The 23,622-nt window shown below is 40.6% G+C and overlaps 1 protein-coding gene and 1 pseudogene across 2 annotated transcripts; both read right to left on the bottom strand.

Moving 5' to 3' along the window:
- Positions 1-7,159: 7,159 nt before the first annotated feature.
- Positions 7,160-10,860, bottom strand: LOC147447983 (uncharacterized). Its single transcript, XM_086523877.1, has one exon. The coding sequence runs from the start codon at positions 9,079-9,081 to the stop codon at positions 8,647-8,649; it is 435 nt and encodes a 144-aa protein (XP_086380003.1). The 5' UTR covers positions 9,082-10,860; the 3' UTR covers positions 7,160-8,646.
- Positions 10,396-12,480, bottom strand: LOC147447982 (uncharacterized; annotated as a pseudogene). The gene is made up of 2 exons (XR_015189662.1): positions 12,247-12,480; positions 10,396-11,557 (listed from the first exon to the last, which is right to left on the bottom strand). The product of XR_015189662.1 is annotated as an uncharacterized LOC147447982 (transcript).
- Between the last annotated feature and the right edge of the window lie 11,142 nt (positions 12,481-23,622).

Raw genomic sequence — 23,622 nt, 5'->3', positions numbered from 1 at the left:
CTATGCCACGCATAAGGAGGAGCATGAGATTCATAAATTACTTTCTCACGTAGTGAGTTAGTAACACATAATCTATTGCCATAGAGAAGATAACCATCTTGTAGGGTCAATGGTTCTTCTTTCTTTCCTAGTGCAAGGGCTGAAATCACATTTCTAAAATCGAGATCGATCGCGTACTCATCTATCATAGAAGATAGATCATTGTGAGTTGCTATGGATACCGCTATGAGCGGGATGGAAACACACACATCGCCTCTATAATGGCCCGACACACACTCTTGGGATGCTACACACACACACACACACTATGAGAAACACACACCCAAAACACTCAGCTCAAAAGAGGAGAATTTCTGATGTTTAGATACAATTGAGCTTGGGCCAACACCAATGGGGCAAATAGCTCACACAATATGGGTAAAATATGCCAGATACAATCACAAATTGGAGCAGAGGCTTCACTCAGGAGAAACTTATACAACCAAAACAACAAAAAAACAGTGAGGAATTTGGAAAAATGGACAGCACCATCACGTTCGAAACAGCCCAAAACCCCAGTTTACAATGTCAAAGTTCTCAAATTTGACCTTGGATGAGTAGTTTATGGCCAAAACAGGCTCCAAAAACAGCAAAAACTCAGTTGCGGCTATTCCTCCTCTTTCTCCACGTTTTTTTTGGTCTTCTCTCAGGTTTTTTAGTTCCCACACTTAGAATTATTACTTAGGCACCTTTGGTCTTTTAGTTGACCTCAAACGGACCCCGAACAGGCCAAAAAGTGGCCTCGCAGTGCATAGTTGTCACCCTACTGCATCCATCCACACACCTGGCACTCAACTTTTTCCAATAATGCATCCCGAAACCACGTGAAGTGGGTCCCAGATACAGTTCTTATGATGTCCTTTTTGCACAATTATCACAAGAAAACACCCACGTTGTGTCCGTACTTATCAACGTGCAAGTCTTGACCCCATTCGACCTCCTGACGCCACTAGATGCCATCTGACGCACCTGCTTACCTCATGTGGTCGGCCCACGTATAGCTTCCTTGAGAAGTTTTATGCACTATCAACTCCTCATTATTATAGAAAAAACACACTGGTACTGGTGATAGTGAAAATCGATGCACTATGTACACGCTGTCCTACCTGTACACATGTGGGCCCCACGTAACCACCTGGCTCTGGAAAATGGGCAATCCTTTATTCGATGCCCCATGCATGTGTATGTACATATGCGTAATCACTTCTTCCAAAAAAACTCCTAACACCGCATTCACTCTCTATCGTCTTGAGAGTGCATCGGCCACTTAATTATGCTTGCCAACAATGTGAGCAATATGAAAATGAAATTGCGAAAGGAAATTGGTCCACCTCATTTGTTTGGTGGGAAGCTTGGTCTGTGTCATGAAGTACTTAAGGCTTTGGTGATCCTTTCATAGAATGAAAGGAGTCCCCAATAAATAGTGCTTCCACGAGTCTAGAGCATGTAGAAGTGCTAAGAGTTCCTTCTCATATATGCCTAGAGCTTGCTCAATAGGGTCGAGCCTTCGACTTTCATAGGCTATGGTGTACCCTTCTTGGAGCAAAACAGCTCCAAGGCAATCACCACAAGCGTCGCATTGGACCTCAAATGGCTTTGAGAGATCTGAAAGTGTAAGCACAGGGTGAGGGATAAGATTCTCTATAAGATTTTTGAAAGCATTGTTCTCCTTGGGGACCATATATACCTAACGTTTTTCTTTGTTAGGTCATGTAATGGTCTTGTGATTTGTGAGAACTTTTCTATGAAGCGTCTATAGTATGCACACATACCTATAAAGCTTCTTAGTTCATGGAGATTCCTTGGATTAGGCCATCCTTTTATTACCTCTAGCTTTGATGGATCCATTTGGATGCCATCTTGAGAGATAATGTGACCTAAATATTGAATCTCTTGTAAGAAAAATTCACTTTTCTTTTTATTAATATAAAGTTTATTCTCTCGTAAAACTTGAAATAGTACCTTGAGGTGTTGATTGTGTTTGTCTAATGAATTAGAGTAGATGATTTTATCATCAAAGAACACTCCAGTAAAGGTTTTGTAAGGCCTGAATAGCTTCTCCATCAAGTGGTTAAATGTGGCTAGTGCATTGGTCAAGCCAAAAGGCATGACAATGTACTCGTAAAGACCAAACATAGTGCAAAATGTGGTCTTTACAATGTCTTGATCAACTATCCTTATTTGATGGTAGCCACTTTTTAGGTCAATCTTATTGAAGTAGGTTGACCCATGTATCTTATCAAATAGGTCTTCTACCCATGGAATGGGAAACCTATTCTTGATAGAGATCCTATTTAGTGCTCTATAGTCGACACACATACGATATGTGCCATCTTTCTTTTGCATTAATAACACTGGTGAACAAAATGGAGATGAGCTAGGACTAACCATGCCTTTCTCAACCAGCTCATGCACTTGCCGCATAATCTCCTCTTGTTGAGCTTGAGAAACTCGATAAGGAGGTTTATTAGACGGTGAGCTTCGTGGAAGAAGTTCAATTGCAAGGTCGTCATTTCCTCGTTTGGGAGGTAGTTCACAAGGGATGTCGTCAATAAAAACATCTTGAAACCCCTTGAGAAAATTGGATAACTCTAATTCCTTTTGATTGTTTATATTTTCTTTTGCTAAAGCATTAGGTTCATTTTGAGAATCTTTAACAAAAAATCATTCACACAAAAATAGAGCTCTTTACTGACTTATCTAAATCTTGCTTATGTACAAGGGGTATAGTACTACCCAACTCATTAGCATCTATGTACATATCTTTTTTCCTGAACCTAAAGTAGATTTGCCTTTTAGGGAATTTCACATTGGCATCCATGCGATTAAACCATGGTGCCACTAGGATTACATCCTCATGCTTGAGAGGAGAGATAAAGAAATCCTCCTTGTCCACATATCTTTGGACATGGAGCCTCAGTTTCCCAATTAAGGGAGTGACTGAGGCTTCTTGCCCCTTGAAAGCACCATCAACAGGTAGGACATCTCCCATCTCATAGGCATTAATGCCTAGTTTGGTGGCCAACTCTGTGGATATGAAATTGTGAGTAGAACTAGGGTCAAAGAGAATGAAAGCATCATGTTCTCTTACCTTTCCCCAAGCATCACATAGAGGAGATCCTTTATGATGAGCATCCTCTTCTTTAATTTCTACCAAGGTAGCTCTAGGAGGCTCATTATGTATATTCTTGTGGGGACAAGCATGATAGGTATGCCCTTTCTCCCCGCACTTGAAACAACGGTTATGTTTTTGATAGCACTCTAGCTCTTCAGGAGAGAGTTTACTTTTCCTTTTATAGACTCCCTTCTCCTTAGCTTTGTTGTTGTTGGCATTGCCTTTGGGACACTTTTGAACGTTATCCTTTCCCTTAGGCTCGTTACGGTCCTTGTTCTCCGTGGGCTTAAGATTTCTCTTAGCCCCTTGTTGGAAGTTGATTCTTGAAGCCACCATGGTATGGTGTATGATCGCAGATATGGTGCGTGCCCTTTGGGACTTAACATACTCCACCATATCCTGAGTTAAACACGCACAATATTGTTGTTTTTGCTCTCCAAAATCCATCTTTTTGAAGATAGTGGCTCTTAGTTGTAAGTCCCAAAACTTGTCTACTTAGTTGTGAATAGATTCATAGGGAGAGAGCTTCAAGCTTCACCATTGGGTGAGTACTTTGTCTTTGGCATCAGTAGCCCAAAACTGCTTCATAATGGAAGCTCTTAAAGCTTTCCATGTTCATGGAGCTTCACCGTTTGCTCGTAGGCTAGACCGCCATTTCCTGGTGGACTTTTTAAAATGCATAGCCACATGATGTAGCTTAGAGGACTCTGTGAAGCCCTCATCTCCAAATGCCGCATCAAATTTTTGGATAAAGGCCAAGAATTTATTCGTAGCACCAAAAGTGCCATCGTAGCTAAGGAAAGAGATGTTCTTTCCTCCCTCTTTAAACTTTTTGAGCTTGGATGACCTCTTCCAGGCGGCATAGGATTTCCTATGGTCTCCTCTTTTAGGTGGTTTGAGAGCTGCACCATCACTCTCTTTAGAAGAGGAAGAGTATGAGGAGGATGGAGAAGAGGGTGACCTCCTTCTCGCCTTTTTCTTCTCTTGTTCCTCCTTGTCTGCACCATCACTTTCTTCAAAAGAGGAAGAGGATGAAGAAGATGGAGAAGAGGGTGACCTCTTTCTCGCCTTTTTCTTCTCTTGTTTTCTCTCTTCCCTCTTTGAATTATGGTGTAGAGAAGTATGAGATGCTCTTCTCCGTTTAAGGAGTGCTGGAGAGTGTTTTGCCTGTCGTCTTCATGGAGCCATCCCCACCGAGGTGGCAGGAGACTCACTTCTTTCTCCTTCTTTTGGTGGGGGCTCTACCGTTGAAACTTGGGTTCTCCTTTGGGAGGGAGATGCCTCATCGAGTAGCAAGTTTTTGCGCCCTTCGTACGAATCCTCCTCTTATTCCCTTATCGGAGAGAGTCCTCTTTTGGAAGTCTCAGTAGGAGGCTTCCTAGGTACTCTCTCTTTGGTGGGGAGTTTGGAGAATACCATGGGTGCGCAATTGCTGTAGCACTTCACCTTGGAGGGACGGATTGCCCAAGGCTTGTTGAAGCCTAGTAACAAGATAGTTTACAAGCATAGGGGCATCATTAGTTTCTCTTTCATTAGAAAAATCAAAGCTATCAACATTCATTTCAATCTCTTTTTCCTTGTCAGCCATACTAGCAAATTTTAGGTGTAAATGTTTACTTGTACTTTGGCACTTCAAGCCCTAGTTGTTATTTCTCTTTACCTTCAAAGATAAGCTCTCAAGCATCTATACCTATGGCTGGAATATTATTAATTGCAAGGAATAGAAGAGAGGGTTCAATAGACCCAAGACAGCACCGGTTCTCGTCAAGCTTCTAATAGATCAATAATGGTTAAGCCATAGGCAAGCCTCACATGACTCCATTGTTAAGACTGGCATAGCTCTTGATGGTATCCCCGTTATTTGCATAAAGCAGGCGTGCTTCAAGGATGAAAAAACCCTATTCTACTTACACTTTTGCAGGATATAGACAAGGACAACAGGTTGGAGACAATAACCAGCAGGGTGGGAGCAAGGACTAGAAGGGGGAAGTAGATGATGACAAGTCGCTACCAGAGAAGAAGGATGGAGACAAGGATCCCATTATAGAGGACACAAAGGTGGACATGGGTGGTAATAAAGTGTTAAAGGAAGAGGACCCAAAGGTGGATGATACTGGTGTGAGCAAGGAGCTACTTGAGAAATGCTTACCGCTTTATGATGTAGTGCACAAGGCCCAGTTTTTGGGAGACAAGGAACCCCCTATAGGGGTTGATGTTAATTAGCATACAACAGGTGATGATGACGCTCCTCAAGCAAATATATTTTATATTTTAAAAAAATCTCTCTCAAATGTGTGTGCCTAAGACTCGTGCATGCAAGGTGTAATGCATGTGTTGTGCCACATTGTATTACCGACCTTATTTCAGCCATTTGTTATGAGCCAAATATATCTATTACTTTCTAGTGTTTAATGAGCAATTATATGTTTTTTGTCTCTTTTGCCTATTCTTGTTTGTTAGGGTTACAAGCTTGGTGGTTAGATGAGCCTACTGTTGTCGAGCGTAATGCTCCAAAGGATCTTCCTGCATCAAAGGGAAGACTAATTATTCTTGATGTCAATGGGGTGGTCTTGAAGAGTTGGTCTAGGTTACCAAAAGATGAATGGGAAATCAAGCAAGCGTTACAAGAAGTACATGTCAATTATTTATGGTGTTGTAAGTTGAGGCTAGGTGCCCAAGATTTCTTAGAAGTACTGGCAGCTCAAGCAAGCATTATGATTTGGAGTTGTTGCATGAAGCCTAAGCTGATGCAAATCTTGAATACTTGCTTCCCAAAAGTTATGAAGAATCCAAAATTCATAAAAGGTAATGTAACTTGGAGGAAGTCAGTATAATAATCTGATGTACAGCCTTGTTTTGATTAAGTCTTATATGATTTCTTTTGTATGACCAGACATATTTTCTCAGGAGGATTGTGAGATTTGGCAGGATAGTTTTAAATGTGTTCCGTACATTGACGATCAATTTTGGCAAAAGCCTATTTTCTTGAAGAAGTTGCGAAACATTGTGGAAAAAACACCCACAATTCAATGCTAGCAACACGATCCTTCTTGAAGACACCCGCTACAAGTCTTTGAAGAATGATTTATGACAATTGCTTGCCGATCCGTTGTTTTGAGCCAGGAGTGGAGCCCGAGGGCTCCTCGTATCTCGCTAATATAGTAGAGCCTTGGTTAGTTGAGTGGATCAGAGATCCGTGCCCACTTGCCTATTGTAGGAAACACCCATTTTTTGATGTTGAAGATGATTTGTCCCCACTGGTTGCTGATTATTTTGTAGAGATGGAAGGTTATTTGTATTGGTTTGACCCCCAAATATATGATGTATCCAATTGGCTACTAACATACACAACATTGTCACTACTTTGACCTACTGACTAATGTTCAGTATCCAAATGTTGATATTACTACCATTTATGATAATTTTGTTATTTCCAACTACTTGCAATGTGTTTTTTTAACTTGTTAGCTTCAATTTGGTCTTCTTGGGAACTATTTTGTTACTATACATGTTAGGCACTGCAACATTTGGTTCTATAACTATTTGGTACTCTACAATAGCAATATATAGTACCAATTTTGGTACTTTATTGTACCAATTTTGGTATTGTGGACATTAGCCATCAAGAGAGGATGCACTAAAATATCATACAGATGGGTTACAGTTGGTGTAGTACTAGTTTTGATACTAGGTACTATATATCTTTGGTACTTCAACATTTGGTTTAGGAACTATTTGGGATTGTACAGTCCAATTTTGGTACTATACATTGCCATGTTTGAAACTATATATTAGGCAATGAAAAGAACATGGTTGGCTTTTTGGTAAATATTCTAAGTTATTGGGATAGGGTGATTAACCCAAGTTATTCTTTGGTACCTGCTATCAGAACACAGGAACAGAAAGAGAGGAAACTCAAGAGAGAAACAAAAATACATTAGGCTATCAAAAGAAGTACATGGTTGAATTTGTTGGTAATTAACCCAAGTACTATCAGAGATCGTAATAGAAATCTATTGGTACTTTTTGCCTCTATGTTTGGTATTGTTTGTTACATGATTAGTGCATGTTGATCACTCTCATTCTCATATGGCATGCTATTGTATATGTTTTCATAAATTTCAAGAGATAACCTGAATTTATTTTGGCATCCATGGATAGGCTCCATGGGAAATTGTATTTCTCTTACAAGGTGTGAGTAGATCATACCTAGAGGTGTATGATCTAGAAGGCTGTATGTATCAAAATTTCCTTCAGCTTGTCCATAATACAAGCCTTCAACTACTTTCCCCCCTCTAGCAATTTTGTTGTGCCACTCATCCTTTTGTGCCTTCACTGTCTGGTACATCTTTTTGGTGCATTTGATCAGATAGAAATCATGTCCTTTCTCTGCTGCCTTGACTACAAAGTTGTCATTGACAACAATTCACACAAACAGTAGGGGTTACCTTCTTACATAGGGAGGCTAGAGACATTATGCATTGGCAAATTTAAATCCGAAATGTTATTTTCTTTGGCATCATCGTCTTCATCACCACAAGGATCGTTTGATTCTAGTAATGGTTGGACTATCAGATATTTCCATTCTTCTACATGTTTTTTGTTCTTGCATCTTCTCCATTGCCCACAGAGATATGAATCACAAAAACATGAGTGTGTCTGATATCGTAGAGTGCACTGTTTATCTTGTGAATATCCATCAATGCAATGAAATGATTGTGAGCCTGTAATACGCTGGAAAGGGGGAAGTCGGAAACACCAGCACACAAGTTGAATGCCTCTCTATAGCCCAGTGATCTCACAGCACCCCTATCCCTTAGCTAACACACACCTTGACTCACAATCTGAAAACAACTATTAACTCTACCCGTACCCAACCAACACCGTCTACATACATCTTGTCGCCAAGCATACCGTAATGGCTTTAGTCTATGACCTTTTAGAGCACCTTCACCCACAAATACACAACTCTATATCCAACAACACACATAGCCTTGCACAATCCCTTGTAGGCATCCATTTTCCTTCAAGCTTATAGATTGGAACACATCGACATCCACATAGGAGGCTCTCACAATTCTCAGATACCCACAAGCTTTCCTACCCCTTGCACTTATCATACTCACACACAAATATGGCACAAACAAATGAATATAAGAGCAAGAGGGCGAGAATGTTCACTTGAACAATAGCATTATGATAGATTATGGTGACAATGATGCAATTAGCTTCATTTAGAGAGTGTAGAATGCAGCCCTCGCCTGCTCCAGGTCTTCTGTAATGCGCCTCGCCCTCCCCACTTTCCCATCCATCGGCCCATTAGATTCCCCAACGCCTTAACTGGACGCCCGTGCTGCAGCCCCTCCAATCCGTTAAGGGGTCGTCCTTCCTTCTGTAATGCCTGCAGCCCACTATTGCACCCGTGCGACCTCTACACACCGCCCTTGTTTGGCTTATGATTGCTCATCCTCCTGCTCTGTGGTGATGACCCTTCATGCAGCCCATTGACGGATCCTCCCTGCTGGCGCTACGCTCAGCCCTCTTTTGCATTCAACTAGCGAGCCCTTGCAACTGGCCCAACTCTCCTCCGGAGCTCCCCTCTGCCTGCTACCCGATTTGGCACCCACCTCCTCCTCAGTTTTTGTGGCACTGCCTTGCAGCCGACCCACCCCCTCTTGTGACCACCGGCCACCTGCCGTATGCAGCTCCCTCACCACCGTTGGCCTCCTGCAACTACTTCCTGCCCGCAGCCCTGGCGGGTCCTCTCCTGCAACCGATTGGAGGTCACCTTGATGCAGTTCCCCCCGTGTCTGTAGGCCGGTCACCCCTCTTTGGCCCCCGTGTGCCTCCCACTGAATATGGAAGCCCGCAAATCTTTCTTTCCTTCTCCCAGCTTGCTCACAGCCCTTGGCGGCCCGGCTCCTCATGCAGACTACCACCTGGCAAGCTTCCCTGTCGCGCTGCTCGTCTACCGCAGACAAACGCTTTTTTTCCTTTTAATAGCTCAAAGCTTTTTTTTTTAGGCCTTGCTTGGCGACAGGTCCTACGCCATCCACCACACTTGATTGCCGATACCAAAAGACCCACCTTGGTATCCCATGCCAATCCACTCAAACCAACAAATCCCCGCTGCAACGGATTGAGTAAGTGCCCGAAGTCATGATAATAACTATCACCTTGCTTAGCCAAGGGTCACAAATAGAGCCAACCATCCTCCTCCATACACGATGATATCCATCAAACACTAACATTTATAAGCTTCCCCTATTAGTGAAGCATGAAAACCCTCATAGACCTCTTGATTTTCACCTTTGACATACGTTTATTGATTGGATCCATTGTATCATGCATGTAGCATGTCCTTGAAACCGTGCCATCCACCTGCTAAGCCTCATGAACCTGCTTCTTGCATTACCATGGGTCGGCCATCTTTAGGTATACCATCATTGCCCACCCCCTCGTTGAGCATTCAGGCTCAACCATAGTATTATTTAGGTAAAAGAAGATTGCATATGTAAAATAGGTAATATAGTGGCTATATAGATAAGATAGAGATAGAGAGAAAAGCATCTGCTACTGCATCACCCTCCAGGGTCAAAGGAAATCTCGACTCCCCCAAGCATGGCATAGATTCCACCTGGATCTAAAACAAAACAATGGCCGTGACCATCCACCTGTAAAGCATGCACATTGAAGCTCCTCTTTGCACTTGTAGGCCAATAGACACGCCACCCTTCCAGCTCTTCATAGCTTAGAGCTTTGTCACCCTGTATCCATAATCCTTGTTGCCAACCATAAGCATGCTTTTGCTCACTTGAAGCACCTGTACTATAAGCAGCTATCATGTCACGTGCTAAAGAACTCTCCATATCATCACCTTTATCATATGAGCATTGAAACCTGCATAGTACAGCTTGCAAAGCAACAACATAGCTATCAATAGCATAGCATAAAGTAGCAAGACCCTCCCATTTGTCTCCACCTGCTGCATAGCCAAGCAAACATGATCTCTTTGCAAACCTGCATCCAAATCTTCTAAACATGGCTCCAAAACCATCTCTTTATACTCAAGAAGATCTCTTTATACTCAAGAAGATGACTGCTAGAGCGACAACCTGTTCTTCAAACACTTCATCACCTGCATGGATCACTTGCATGGTTGGTGGCACCTTCCTCGTTGCATGGAGCCTCACTCTCATAGGCTGCATTTGTATCAGCTTCCATAGAGTCATCTGCCGGAGCTAACTCTCCATGGCTACACACAAACTCCAAAACTTCAAAGTGCACCTGACATGCTCACCAAGGCAAGGTTGCCCCACCCCTTGCATAGACAAATTGCTTCGACCGACCACAGCTTCTTTCCCTAGCTCCTACAAGTCATCCTCAAAAATCTGCTCTTCAATCAAACTGGATGCACAATCAAACCATATTTCTTCCTCCAATAGGGACTCACCATCATACGACATCTGATAGGGTTGCTCGACTAGCAGATTCACACAAGGTGAAACACTATGCTTCTCTTTGACCTTTAGCTGGCTGGCTAGCAACTCGCATACACTGTTCATCATTTCATCTACATGAAAATTTCATAAGTTTCGTACCTAGAAGACATGGACTCCATCTCCCACACACTATCTATGTCCAAACTGCCACTGGAGCTATGAGAACTGTCGGACTTCTCTTTTGAACTTGCCAAGTCTTGTACCACTGCTACCTTCCTCGTTGCTGGTTCTCAAACCAACACTTCGTCTTTGAATTCTTTTGTCACCTCGTCCTCTTGAGGAAGCAAATTGGGTGGCAGTCTGAATATGCCTCTCTCTATCCTTTGAGACCTGGTTGGCACTTCTTCTACCTCTTCTAGCCTGGCATCAGCTTCACGTGCTTTGATCAAATGCATATCAAGAAAAGAAAGGGCTTTTACCTCTCGATGCTCATCAATCTGCTTGGGCTTAGGTCCACTAGCTACTGTGATTGCCGACTGTAGCAATCCTGCCTCCATCTTCTTCTTCATCTTTCGACTCTTTGCTCTGCCGACTCTAACAGCTTCATCATAAGTGCTTGGATCTTCATAGTCCACTCTCTCACGAACATAGGGATGCAAGCATGATAGAAACTTCTCCCGCATAAAAAATCCCGTATTGGTTGCTTGGGTAGCAGCCACAAAATCCCCCCAATAAGCTTCAAATTTATCAACAAAAGCATCAAAATTTGCACTTACTTCCTGTTGCAAGCCTTTGAGCTTTGCATCTGCTTCCGAAGCCGACACCACCTTTTGATGCCTTTGTAAGAATTGCTCGCAAAATCTGATCCAAGACTGCTTGTGTGCATCTTCTAAGCCATCGAACCAAACTTTTGCTTTACCTCGTAGCACCAAAGGTACAGTCTGGATCTTTGCTTCATCACCTGGAATTTGCAATACTGTCAGCATAAATAGCTCAAAATCGGCAAGCCAATCATCTACATCCACATCTCCTTTGAACACTAGACCAAACTCCTGCTTCATTTTGACTGAAGAACACCTTGTTAGGAAGCAATCAGTGGATCCTCAGTGGGGGCACCACAAGATGGAAAGGGGGAAGTCGGAAACACCAGCACACAAGTTGAATGCCTGTCTATAGCCCAGTGATCTCACAGCACCCCTATCCCTTAGCTAACACACACCTTGACTCACAATCTGAAAACAACTATTAACTCTACCCGTACCCAACCAACACCGTCCACATACATCTTGTCGCCAAGCATACCGTAATGGCTTTAGTCTATGACCTTTTAGAGCACCTTCACCCACAAATACACAACTCTATATCCAACAACACACATAGCCTTGCACAATCCCTTGTAGGCATCCATTTTCCTTCAAGCTTATAGATTGGAACACATTTGACATCCACATAGGAGGCTCTCACAATTATCAGATACCCACAAGCTTTCCTACCCCTTGCACTTATCATACTCACACACAAATATGGCACAAACAAATGAATATAAGAGCAAGAGGGCGAGAATGTTCACTTGAACAATAGCATTATGATAGATTATGGTGACAATGATGCAATTAGCTTCATTTAGAGAGTGTAGAATGCAGCCCTCGCCTGCTCCAGGTCTTCTGTAATGCGCCCTCGCCCTCCCCACTCTCCCATCCATCGGCCCATTGGATTCCCCAACGCCTTAACCGGCCGCCCGTGCTGCAGCCCCTCCAACCCGTTAAGGGGTCGTCCTTCCTTCTGTAATGCCTGCAGCCCACTATTACATGCAACTGACTCGTGCGGCCTCTACACACCGCCCTTGTTTGGCTTATGATTGCTCATCGTCCTGCTCTGTGGTGATGACCCTTCATGCAGCCCATTGACGGCTCCTCCTTGCTGGCGCTACGCTCAGCCCTCTTTTGCATTCAATTGGTGAGCCCTTGCAATTGGCCCCACTCTCCTCCAGAGCTCCCCTCTGCCTGCTACCCGATTTGGCACCCACCTCCTCCTCAGTTTCTGTGGCGCTGCCCTGCAGCCGACCCACCCCTCTTGTGACCAGCGGCCACCTGCCGTATGCAGCTCCCTCACCACCGGTGGCCTCCTGCAACTCCTTCCTGCCCGCAGCCCTGGCGGGTCCTCTCCTGCAACCGATTGGAGGTCACCTTGATGCAGTTCCCCCCGTGTCTGTAGGCCGGTCACCCCTCTTTGGCCCCCGTGTGCCTCCCACTGAATATGGAAGCCCGCCAATCTTTCTTTCCTTCTCCCAGCTTGCTCGCAGCCCTTGGCGGCCCGGCTCCTCATGCAGACTACCACCTGGCAAGCTTCCCTGACGCGCTGCTCGTCTACTGCAGACAAACGCTTTTTTTTTACTTTTAATAGCTCAAAGCTTTTTTTTTTAGGCCTTGCTTGGTAACCGGTCCTACGCCATCGACAACATTTGATTGCCGATACCAAAAGACCCACCTTGGTATCCCATGCCAATCCACTCGAACCAACAAATCCCTGCCGTAACGGATTGAGTAAGTGCCCAAAGTCATGATAATAACTATCACCTTGCTTAGCCAAGGGTCGCAAATACAGTCGACCATCCACCTCCATACGCGATGATATCCATCAAACACTAACATTTATAAGCTTCCCCTATTAATGAAGCATGAAAACCCTGATAGACCTCTTGATTGCCACCTTTGACATACGTTTAATATTGATTGGATCCATTGTATCGTGCATCTAGCATGTCCTTGAGAACCATGCCATCCACCTGCTAAGCCTCATGAACCTGCTTCTTGCATTACCATGGGTCGGCCATCTTTAGCTGTACCAACGCTGACAATCCCATTAGACATTGTGTTGCACATCATCCTTGGAAACAAGCCAAAAAACTCTTTGGCTGAGACTTCATAGGCCAGTCATCTGGTTTCAACTCCTCATGAGTGAGGGTTCTCTTTATGACTGCCCCTGCTCCATCGTGCTTGCCTTTTCCATGTCCTAATGTTGAAAATTTATGCATCATCTACAGACCTGTCAATCAATAATACCTAGCCACAAAGTAGAAAGGTCTTCACGCTTTAAATTAAGATGATGCACCATCTGACCACACCCAATGATGTCGTAAAGAATGTCCTTTCTGTTTCAACCACATGTCATGAACAAGAAAACAATGTTGTACAAATAGAGTGTCTTGCAATATATCATCAGATATGTAAAAATGGAGTGTCTTTTCAACACCACCTCCTGAGTTTCTCACATAAGTAATGTGAACAAGTATCATAACCTAATTAGACCACTAGTGCATGGACTGTATCTCATTTTGTATTTTAAATCGATAATTCTCAGCAAAGTTGATGATAGAAACAACAACATCTGATGGAAACTTGAGTAAGCACTCTTTAAATTGTTGTGCCTGCCACAAAAAAATGTAGTTATGCTTGATGAAGCTCTTAAGATGAGATCAGAATAGATCAATAAAAGTAGAGCTTCTTATTCGTTGCACTACCAAGTCCTTTCTTTTCTTCTTAGACCCACCTGCATCAAACTTGCCCAGTTGGAACATCTGCAAAGATCTTCACAGTGACCTCCCCACTATCCACTGAAATCTCATCAGGACACAATGTCAACTTGTTTATGCCACATCTAGAGAAATCCCCAAACAAGCATTTTTTTGCATAGTATTGTGCATCATGAGCTTTGTACATAAAAGTGATTCCCACATATCAGTGATGCTATGCACCCTGATTGGTTTGCAGTATACTTACCTGAATCATCATTGCAACAAACGAAACATGTGCAGGCATGATCCTTTCCATGATGCCCAAACTTGTTTTGTTGCATATGATTAAATGTCTCTTTAAAATATATCATTTGGAAATGATATACACAGCAACACGTATATCACTCCTTCAATTTTTGGACAAAGTAAGGCTTTATAGCCTTAAAACATCTAAGAGAAATTTCCACTTCTAGATGGGCCCTCTTGAATCTTTGATACAACTCAACAAAACATCTTATGAGAGTAAAATACTAGCCATTTTGTACAGTACCATTTGGTATATAGTACAATAGCAAATGTGGGGTTGTAAAATATTGGCCATTTTGTACAGTATCATTTGGTACTGTACAATTTTGTACAGTACCATTTGGTACAGAACAACACCATTTGGTTGTGTATAGTACCAGTTTTGGTACATTTAGTAGAGTATAGTAGCAATTAGGTTTTGTAAGGTTCCAGATTTGGTATAGTAAGGCATTAGCTATTTGGTATTTGGTGCAGTAGAGTACCAATTTGGTATTGTTCAGTACCAAGTTTGAAATTAGTTTGGAAATGTCTTATAGAGTACCTTAAATGGTGGTACAAGGTGGATGCCAGAAAGTACCAATTTATTTGGTGTATAGTACCAATTTTGGTACTGTAAGACTTTATCAATGAAAGATATTTTTGTTTTGTACTAGGAAATCTACTATGGAGTACCTTGAGTAATGCTATAGGGTCGATAGGGATATTATGTAGTACATAATATGGAATTATAGGGTACTCTTTAGTACATTTAGGGTGCTCTATATAACATGCTACTATATGGTAGATAAATGTACTTTGGCCTACATCACAAGGTTCTATAGTGTACTCCAATCAGATAGAATGCACTATGGTGTACCTTATATGGTAGTATAGGGTAGATGAAGGACCTATGAGTATTATTATAGGGTACTTCAATCACATGAAAAGTGCTATTGAGTACCTAGAGTGGAAGCATAGGGCATTATAATTAAGGTATAACAATGGAGTACCTTCATATTAATATAGCTCCTATTATACCTTAGGTTGCTACATGTACCAAATGATATATCTTTAGCAAGTTACTAGAGGTATTGTATGAGATAAAGCAAATGGAGGCCGGATTACCTTCAAGTACTATAAGTAGAGTACATTACACCTGAGAAAATAGAGAGGCACAAAAGACATTAGCAACAGTTTGAATTTACATGAGGGTCATCGAGAAGATGCACTAGATGTTTGACATCACTTTTTCTTCCAATCCTCTTCTAACATATGTCCTTTTTGTTGGGCAAAACTCGGGTCTTTGAGGTCTAAAAGACATAAACTAGATCTCTTACTTCACTTGTGACAATGTTACCTTGAGGCAACTGTCTTTGACAAGCACTCAATGGCAAAACTTCCTCATCATGTTTAATCTCAACACGATAACTGGCTATAGCAATGTTTCTTTGATGAACACCCAAAATACTTGCTATCCTTGTATGGTTCATTTGTATTGTGCCATGTGTATTATTCATTACCATCATCAAAGAAGATCTCTTCAAGACGAGCTCATTTGTGAGCGGGGCACCTTGAGTTGGCTGAGGGTGTTACGGATGTTAGATAGAAGAGTTCTTTCAACATTAGTTGTTGATGTTTGTAGATCCTTAGAAGTAGGATGAAGCAAGAGTTGTTGGAATAAATCTGTCTGGATACTTCTTGTAAGCCCTAGTGTCTCTATGCACCAAAACTTTGCCATAGCTGATTAAATCTGCTTTATTGATTTGGCTTTATCCATTAAAGATGGATCTTGCAACTTGTTGCTTTCTTTTTCTTTCCTTCTCTGTTCTTGTTTCTTAACAGCCCAATACTCATGCATAGAAGTGGTGTCCATGCTGTGAACACTTGCATTCCTCTCCATAATCCAATCCCTATTTAGGCAGCCTTGCACAGTAGGCCAATCCCTATTTGGACAGCCTTGCTCATTCACCATGCTAGGAGAAGTAGTTGTGAATTTCATGCCTTGAGGATTATCCATGTTTACACAGCCTTGCATATTCTCCATGCTAGGAAAACCAGTTGTATTCTCTAGTCAATCTGTGAATTCCATGCTGGAAAGAGTGTGGGTAATGTAGAGAGGTAAAGAGCTACAACTACAAAATCAGCTATGTCGTGAACACAGAGGAAGAAAGACATGAAGAAAGAGAGAGAGAGAGAGAGAGAGAGAGAGAGAGAGAGAGATCACGCCTCATCTATAATCATTACATAGAACTATGATGTTACAAACCAAACATTTTCTTTTTACATAAAAGAATTCCCCAAACAAAGATAAAAACAAATTTCCCAATAAAGTGGATAAAAAAGACTTCCCCAAAAAAGGCTAATTTTCTACCAAAAAAAGGGAGTGTCCTTGATAGTGTATATTGTATCACCAAACCATGCTTTCATCCCTCTATGCTCATTAGGAACTTGTTCTTAATGAAATGCTCACTATGTTATCAATTTCCGCTACACACAAGTTACTAGTGCATTAAATGTTACAGTTTTGGTAGGTACAAGGTGGAATGTCAAATGGGGGGAGACCTAGGGAGACACTAAAGTGTATGTACAGTGTGTGCTTGTAACCTTGCAATTGCTTGCCTATATTGTCACCAAAAGAGGCAAGGACATAACTAGCCATAGTGACAAAGTATGCACTTTTTGAGCCCATAAATCTGGAGCAAGTCCAAAAATTTTAATGACTTCTTGCTTTTCAAGAAGTTTGATTTTGTCCACTCTAGGTTGTATTGGATGTGAACCTAGCACCCTTGACAGAGCTAGTAGTGAAAATATGGGGAGAGTGGGTGATTGGTAAAGCTTATTATGGTAGATAGCTATTATCTCCTTGTTGAGCTTCCCAATGTAATGTTCCAAACTCTAATTCCTCTTCAGATCCAAATGCGTAGATCCCTTTATTCTCCCTAGAAACTTGTCAGGGTTCACAATGTCTATCTGTGCAAAAAGCCCCTCAAATCTATTAAAGAATAAAGTTTCACTAGCCTAAACTACATTCTTGCAAAAATGCTATTTTACCTTAGGTTTTTCATCATCTTCAAGAAGGTCCTCTTTCCAAAGGTCAATGGAAAAGCTTGGTTTATTCTCTTGGTTCTCTCTTGGAACTTCTTTGCCCATGTGTTCAATTTTCAATCTTTTTTAAATTTGCTAGAGCTCATCCTCTATGGAAATCCCTTGCTCTTCATAGCTTTGAACAACATTTATTAGTACATGCTCTCAAGCATGGTACTGTTCAATGAAATTTTTAAATTATGTATCAAGCAATGAAAATGGCATGATGTGTTGTAGTCCACAAAGCCTTTATCATGCTCTACCCACTCTGCCAAAATAGCAAGGCAATAGTCCTCTCTTAAATCAAAGAGAATTTGTATATCATGTATTGGAATAAGAAATAAAAAGAGCAAAAACTCAATGTCTTTAATGACAAGAACACAACCATGCTTTCCATGCCACTCACAATGGTTATGAACTTTCTTCCAATCATCTTGAAGTAATCCCAACTTCTTGGATTCTATGCTCCTTGTTAATTGCTTTAAAAATATCATGAAAATGTACAAAGCTGCCAACCTTGTGATTGATTGCTCATTGTTGAAGCCTTCCACAAAAATCCCTCCAATTGAAAGGCAACATTAAACATAAAAGCAAACTTAGATAACAGCTTAACTTGGTAGATTAGGTCTATCAACCTATCATCACTTGTCTCATCAACCTCTTCAATTCCCACACCTTCCAAACTCTTCCTCTTGAGTGATAAGGATGACATACATCAAAAACCTCAAAGAAATACATACTTGTGTCGTCCTTATGAAATTTTAGAAGGTAAGAAAAGACGTCCGCACACAAATATTTTGCACTAGGAAGACATACATCAAGAACAACAAAAATAAATAAAGAAGGCTCTAATGGTGTGATGTTCATAAAAATTACAAAACAAATTACATTTTATGTGATGTGTCATCCTTGTGTGATTTATGAGACATCAGAGAGGCATTTGAACCCTCTGTTTTTGCGTAGGGATGACATGAGTCAAAAATAAAAAAAATTGAAAGTTGTGTCATCCTTGTGAAATTTATGAGACACCAAAGAGGCGCCCTACCCCACTGTTTTCACATAGGGAGGCGACATGCACCCAAAAACAATTTTCAAAGTTGTATCGCCCTTGTGTGATTTGTGAGACACATGGTTAGGCATCCGAGCCCACTGTTTTTGCATAGGGACGACATGCGTCAAATATTTTCTGAAAGTTGTGTTTCCCTTTCACAGGTTATGAGACAAATGATCAGCCCATTGTTTTTGTGTAAGGACGACATGCATTTTTTTTTTGGAAGTTGTGTCCTCCTTGCATGATTTATGAGACACTGGACACATGTTCTTACATTAGAAAATCGCATAGGGAAGATACATTGAAACAAAATGCACTTAAAATTTTTTATTTAGAAAAAACACAAAAAAAACATACTTGTGTGCTTAGCATCATTGTGAACTCTGAATTTTACTTAAAAATCTTGACAAAATGAAAAGATCGATTGAAAATGACATTTATAAGTATTTATAGCTATATGTAGTATGTCAATCATGCACCTTGATATTTGTGCACAATGGTCAAATCCATGCATCATAATTTGCGTGAAATCAAATTTTACCTAGGTAATTTTGCACTACTATATATTTTAGAGCTTTCCATTTTCCACCATTATTTTTGAGGATTTTCTTTCATCAACTCCTTTTCCTCTCCGTACCACAAAAAAATTGTGAAAAACATATTCACTTACATGCTCCAAAGGATCGATTTGGCATGGATTTTCTCCACTAGGAGTATCTACTTTTCACTTTCTTATTCAAAACATTGGATGCTACACTAGAGGTACTCATTGTTAGGTAAATAAATTTCTATCAAATCTATTGTAGTTTTTTTCAAATGAATTATTTTGCTACTTGTGTCCTCCCAAAGACAAAATAGTGTAGTCCGACATGCATTGGAGTACTCTATTTTTGCATAGGGGAGACAATTTCGGAAGCTTGTGTATTCCTTAAGTGAAAATAGAGTACTAAGACGCTATTTTTGCATACAAAGGACACAAATTTTATGGAAGACTTTTTTTGAGGTTGTCCTCCTTAAGCAAAAATAGAGTAGTTGCTGACTACACTATTTTTGTGTAGGGAAGACACTAAGTTTTTGTGAAAATCTGAAACTTTTTTGGAGGTTGTGTCCTCCTCAAGTCAATTTAGAGTAGCCAGTCAAGCATCCTACTACACTATTTTTGCATAGGGAAGATACTATGTACGTAGAAGGTAAAGAGTAAACTTAAGATAGTGTACTAATTTTGAAAATTGTACTAATTTTGAAAGTGATAATATAGTGGCATTATACAAGGACCAAACAAACTCCAAGCAAGGTTCCTAGAGAATATGTCAAAGAATCTAACACTTACTATTAGATTCAATGGACACCCCAGCAGGGAGAAAGGAACTACGGGGAAAGAGGAAGAAGATGGTGGAAATAAGTATTTTCTAAGCAAGAGAATATATTTTCATATATGCTTGCTCATGGGAAAGCTCTTATTACAGCTTAGTGAGAGAGTAATAGAGATGGAGAAGAAGAAACTTCCATTGGCTTGGATTTGCATCCATTGCGAAGAGCTTGAGCATAGAGTCCATCGTCTCTAGAGCTCAAATGAGAGCAAGAGAACGAGAGATCTTGCCTTGCAAATCTTGGGCACTTAAGAGAGTGTGTAAGAGTAGAAAAAGCCTCAAAAATGCAACGAGCCCTCTCTTATATAGCTATGCAATAGTGCAGCTAGTCTTAACTTAAAATGCTTCGCACTTGACCAATGAGGTGGGAACATCTCCTAATGATCGATGATAGTTGAATTTGCTATCTCGCTTTGGCCATCCATTTTTGTGGGTGATGGGCCAAGAAGAGATTCAACTTAGCACCCAAATTTTCAAAGAGACCGTTCCAAAAATTTCTAGTCATTCTTGGATCTCTATCAAATACTAGAGACGTTGGTAAGCCATGGTACTTAAAGACCTGTGTAATAAAGAGGGTTCCTGTCATAAAATCTAATATCTAACCAACCCAAATTATTTTCTCATATTAAATTGATCACTTAATGTGGGAGAATAAACGGGAACAAGTGTTAAGATATAGATATGTGCTTATAGATCTATCTCAACACGGGGCCAATGGTAAAGGGGCCCAAATGAGAGATGGTCTATCAAAGAGCAAGGCTAACCAATGGAGCATAAGACCTTAGGGTTAGCTTCATTGAAGACCTCCAATAATGTGTGTAAAATTCCTTTGACCTTAGGCAAGCTAGGGCTGAGCTTGAGGCGGGAACACGGACCAAGCTCGAGGTGGTAGTCGTGCTTGAGGTGCTTGTCATGCTTGAGGTGCTTGATTAAGGTGTTTGAGGTCTTGGGACTGAGGCTTGGGATAGTTAAAGCTTTCTTCAAGTTTATGATATGTTTGTGATGCATGAAGCTTTCCATCTTCATTGCATCACCTAGGTCACAAGGAACACAAAGAGTGTATTGTAACAAGTCTCTCTTAATGGGAGAACTCATAATACAAATGCCTATTGGAGGGGGGACCGGCTCCACGTAAATACGGTCCTTAACTGTTGTCATGTTCTCTAAATTCTCTCTCTTGCAAAAGTATTGTTCATGCCAAGTTAACTAATTGCTATGATTATGTTGCTATCTTCAATTATGTTCACCCGTTATGCTCACAAAGTTATTTCTCAAAAGTACTCTCATTAATTTCTGCTATTCTCAAGTTAAATAGGCCAATTCCATTAGAGTTCCGAGATGGTGTGCTTTAATAGTCTTTTTGATTGGTATGAAATGCACTTGCTTCCTTGCTAAAGTGGTCTACTATTATCTAATTCCAGTATTCCCATGTATGGATTTGGGTAATCCAAAGATGAAATTCATGCATAAACTTTCCCATGGGTAATACGATATAGGCAATGGCTAAAGAAAGTGAAGTTTCTTCCTTCTATCATACTTCATCTTTTGACATACAATTCATTTGGCAACATAGTCCTACGGTATGTTTGCCTTCATTGTTGGCCAATAAAAGTACACCTCTACTCCCTTGAGAGTAGCTTGAATCCCTCTATGTTTAGCATAAGGTGGAACATGAGATTTGTACATAACCTTTTGACGTATATTATGTGGAACACATACCCTATTGCCATAGAGAAGATAACCACTTTGCACATTGTATGGTTCCTCTTTCTTCCCTAGTGCAATAGTTGACATTACATTTTTGAAGTACGGATCCATAGTGTACTCATCTATCATAGGGGAAAGATCATTGTGAGTAACTATTGATACATCATTCACCCTTAGACTTCATGAAAGTACTTCCGCCATTTGATTGTTCTTAGAAACTATGTGAGCAATATAAAAATTAAATTGTGAGAGAATATTTGCCCAACTCATTTGCTTATCACTGAATTTAGTTTGGTCAAAAAGTATTTAAGACTTTGATGGTATGTGCGCATAGCAAATGCAGTACCTAGGAGATAATGCTTTCAAGTATCTAGGGCGTGCCCGAGGGATTCACCATGAAAAACTTACCGCACCACATAAGTGCAAGGGAGGGGTGGGGTTTTTTTTTAGAAGTTACATAAGCGTATAAGTTAGGGGCTGGCCCCCAATAATTTATTTCCCAAGCTTAAAAATAAGGGAGGGGGTATCATATTTATTGGTTGGGGGGGGGGGGAGAAGTGAGAAAAGGAAAAAATGAGAGGAAGTTTTTGTGTTTCAAAATCATGGCTTCCCAAAAGAGTCTACCCTGGAATTTTTGAGTCAGTAGCTACAAAGATCCATGCAAGAACTAACACTGCTTTGTATCAATTGCTTGTTTTGTGATTATAATTCATTTGTTGAGAGATGAAAGCTATAAAGAGTTTGTATAGATGCAATTTTACATAGAACCTAGCACAACTTTATGACAATGTTTTGTGAGTAATTTAAATGGGGCAGAATTGGACGAGTAGCTAGAGTGCAAGCTGAGCGAGTACATAGTTTGAGAGTCAAACTAAGACACATTGAGGGTACTTCTAGTTATCAACATAAGTGGGTCCTTAGTACATTGCCAGTCACTATGCTACATGCTCTTTGGCTAGTTTTCCTCAGTTAGATCATGTGAGACCTAAATTTTATATCTAAGATAGGGGTATGATAATTTTCTACATTGATTGTCGTATAAGTGTAGAAAGGGGGGTCATATTTCCTAGTATGAGTCGTATATAGGGGTTTTATTAAAGTTGTCCGCTCGCAGGTAGCGTCCCATTTTATATATAGAGTAAATCCCCCGGGAGGGCGTGTAAGATAGCTATATGATCTTTTTCATTTATGCCTATATTCTTTTCTTGGTCATCCACACTTCTACTTTTGTATGCTATGGGATGCCCTTTTGAATAAAAACGATTCTAAGGTATTATCCACAAGCATCACACTAGACCTCAAAAGGCTCTGAAAGGTCTTGTAATATTAGGACGGGTTGAGAGATAAGCTTTGCCTTTAAATTTTCAATAGCTTCAATCTCTTTTGTAGACCGTACATATTCTTAGTCAAAACATATAACGGTCATGCTATGAATGAGAAATTTTCTATGAAGCATCTATAATATGTGTACATTTTAAAGGAACTCCCTAATTTGTGTAGATTTGTTGTGGTATAGGTCATTCTTTTATTACCTCCAACTTTGCAGGGTCCATTAAGATCCTTGCTTGAGAGATAATATGACCTAAACCTTGAATATTTTTAACAAAATATTCACTTTTCTTTTTATTAATGTAAATCTTATTGTTTCTCAAAGCTTAAAATATTACCTGAAAATGTTGTTTATGTTCCTCAATAATCTTCAAATAGATGATAATGTTGTTGAAGCTAGAACACTCCCATGAAGCTTTAACGAGGTATGAGGAGCCTTTCCATCATTCGATTAAAGGTAGCCAATGCATTGGTAATTCCAAAAGTGAGTACTAAGAATTCATATAGGAAAAATTTGTTCGAATGGACATCTTATGAATATCTTCAGGCACTACCCTTATATGGTGATACCCGCTTTTGAGTTCTACTCTACTAAAGTAGGTTGACCCTTGCAGCTTATTGAATAGATATTCTATCCTAGGAACATGAAATCAATTTTTTATGGTTATTCAATTAAGCACCCAATA

This window comes from Adiantum capillus-veneris, chromosome 11, assembly GCF_014529385.1.
Source record: "Adiantum capillus-veneris isolate H3 chromosome 11, ASM1452938v2, whole genome shotgun sequence".
Taxonomy (NCBI): Eukaryota; Viridiplantae; Streptophyta; class Polypodiopsida; order Polypodiales; family Pteridaceae; genus Adiantum; species Adiantum capillus-veneris.
Note: the sequence above shows the minus strand (reverse complement) of the source record. Positions and strands in the feature narration are given on the sequence as shown.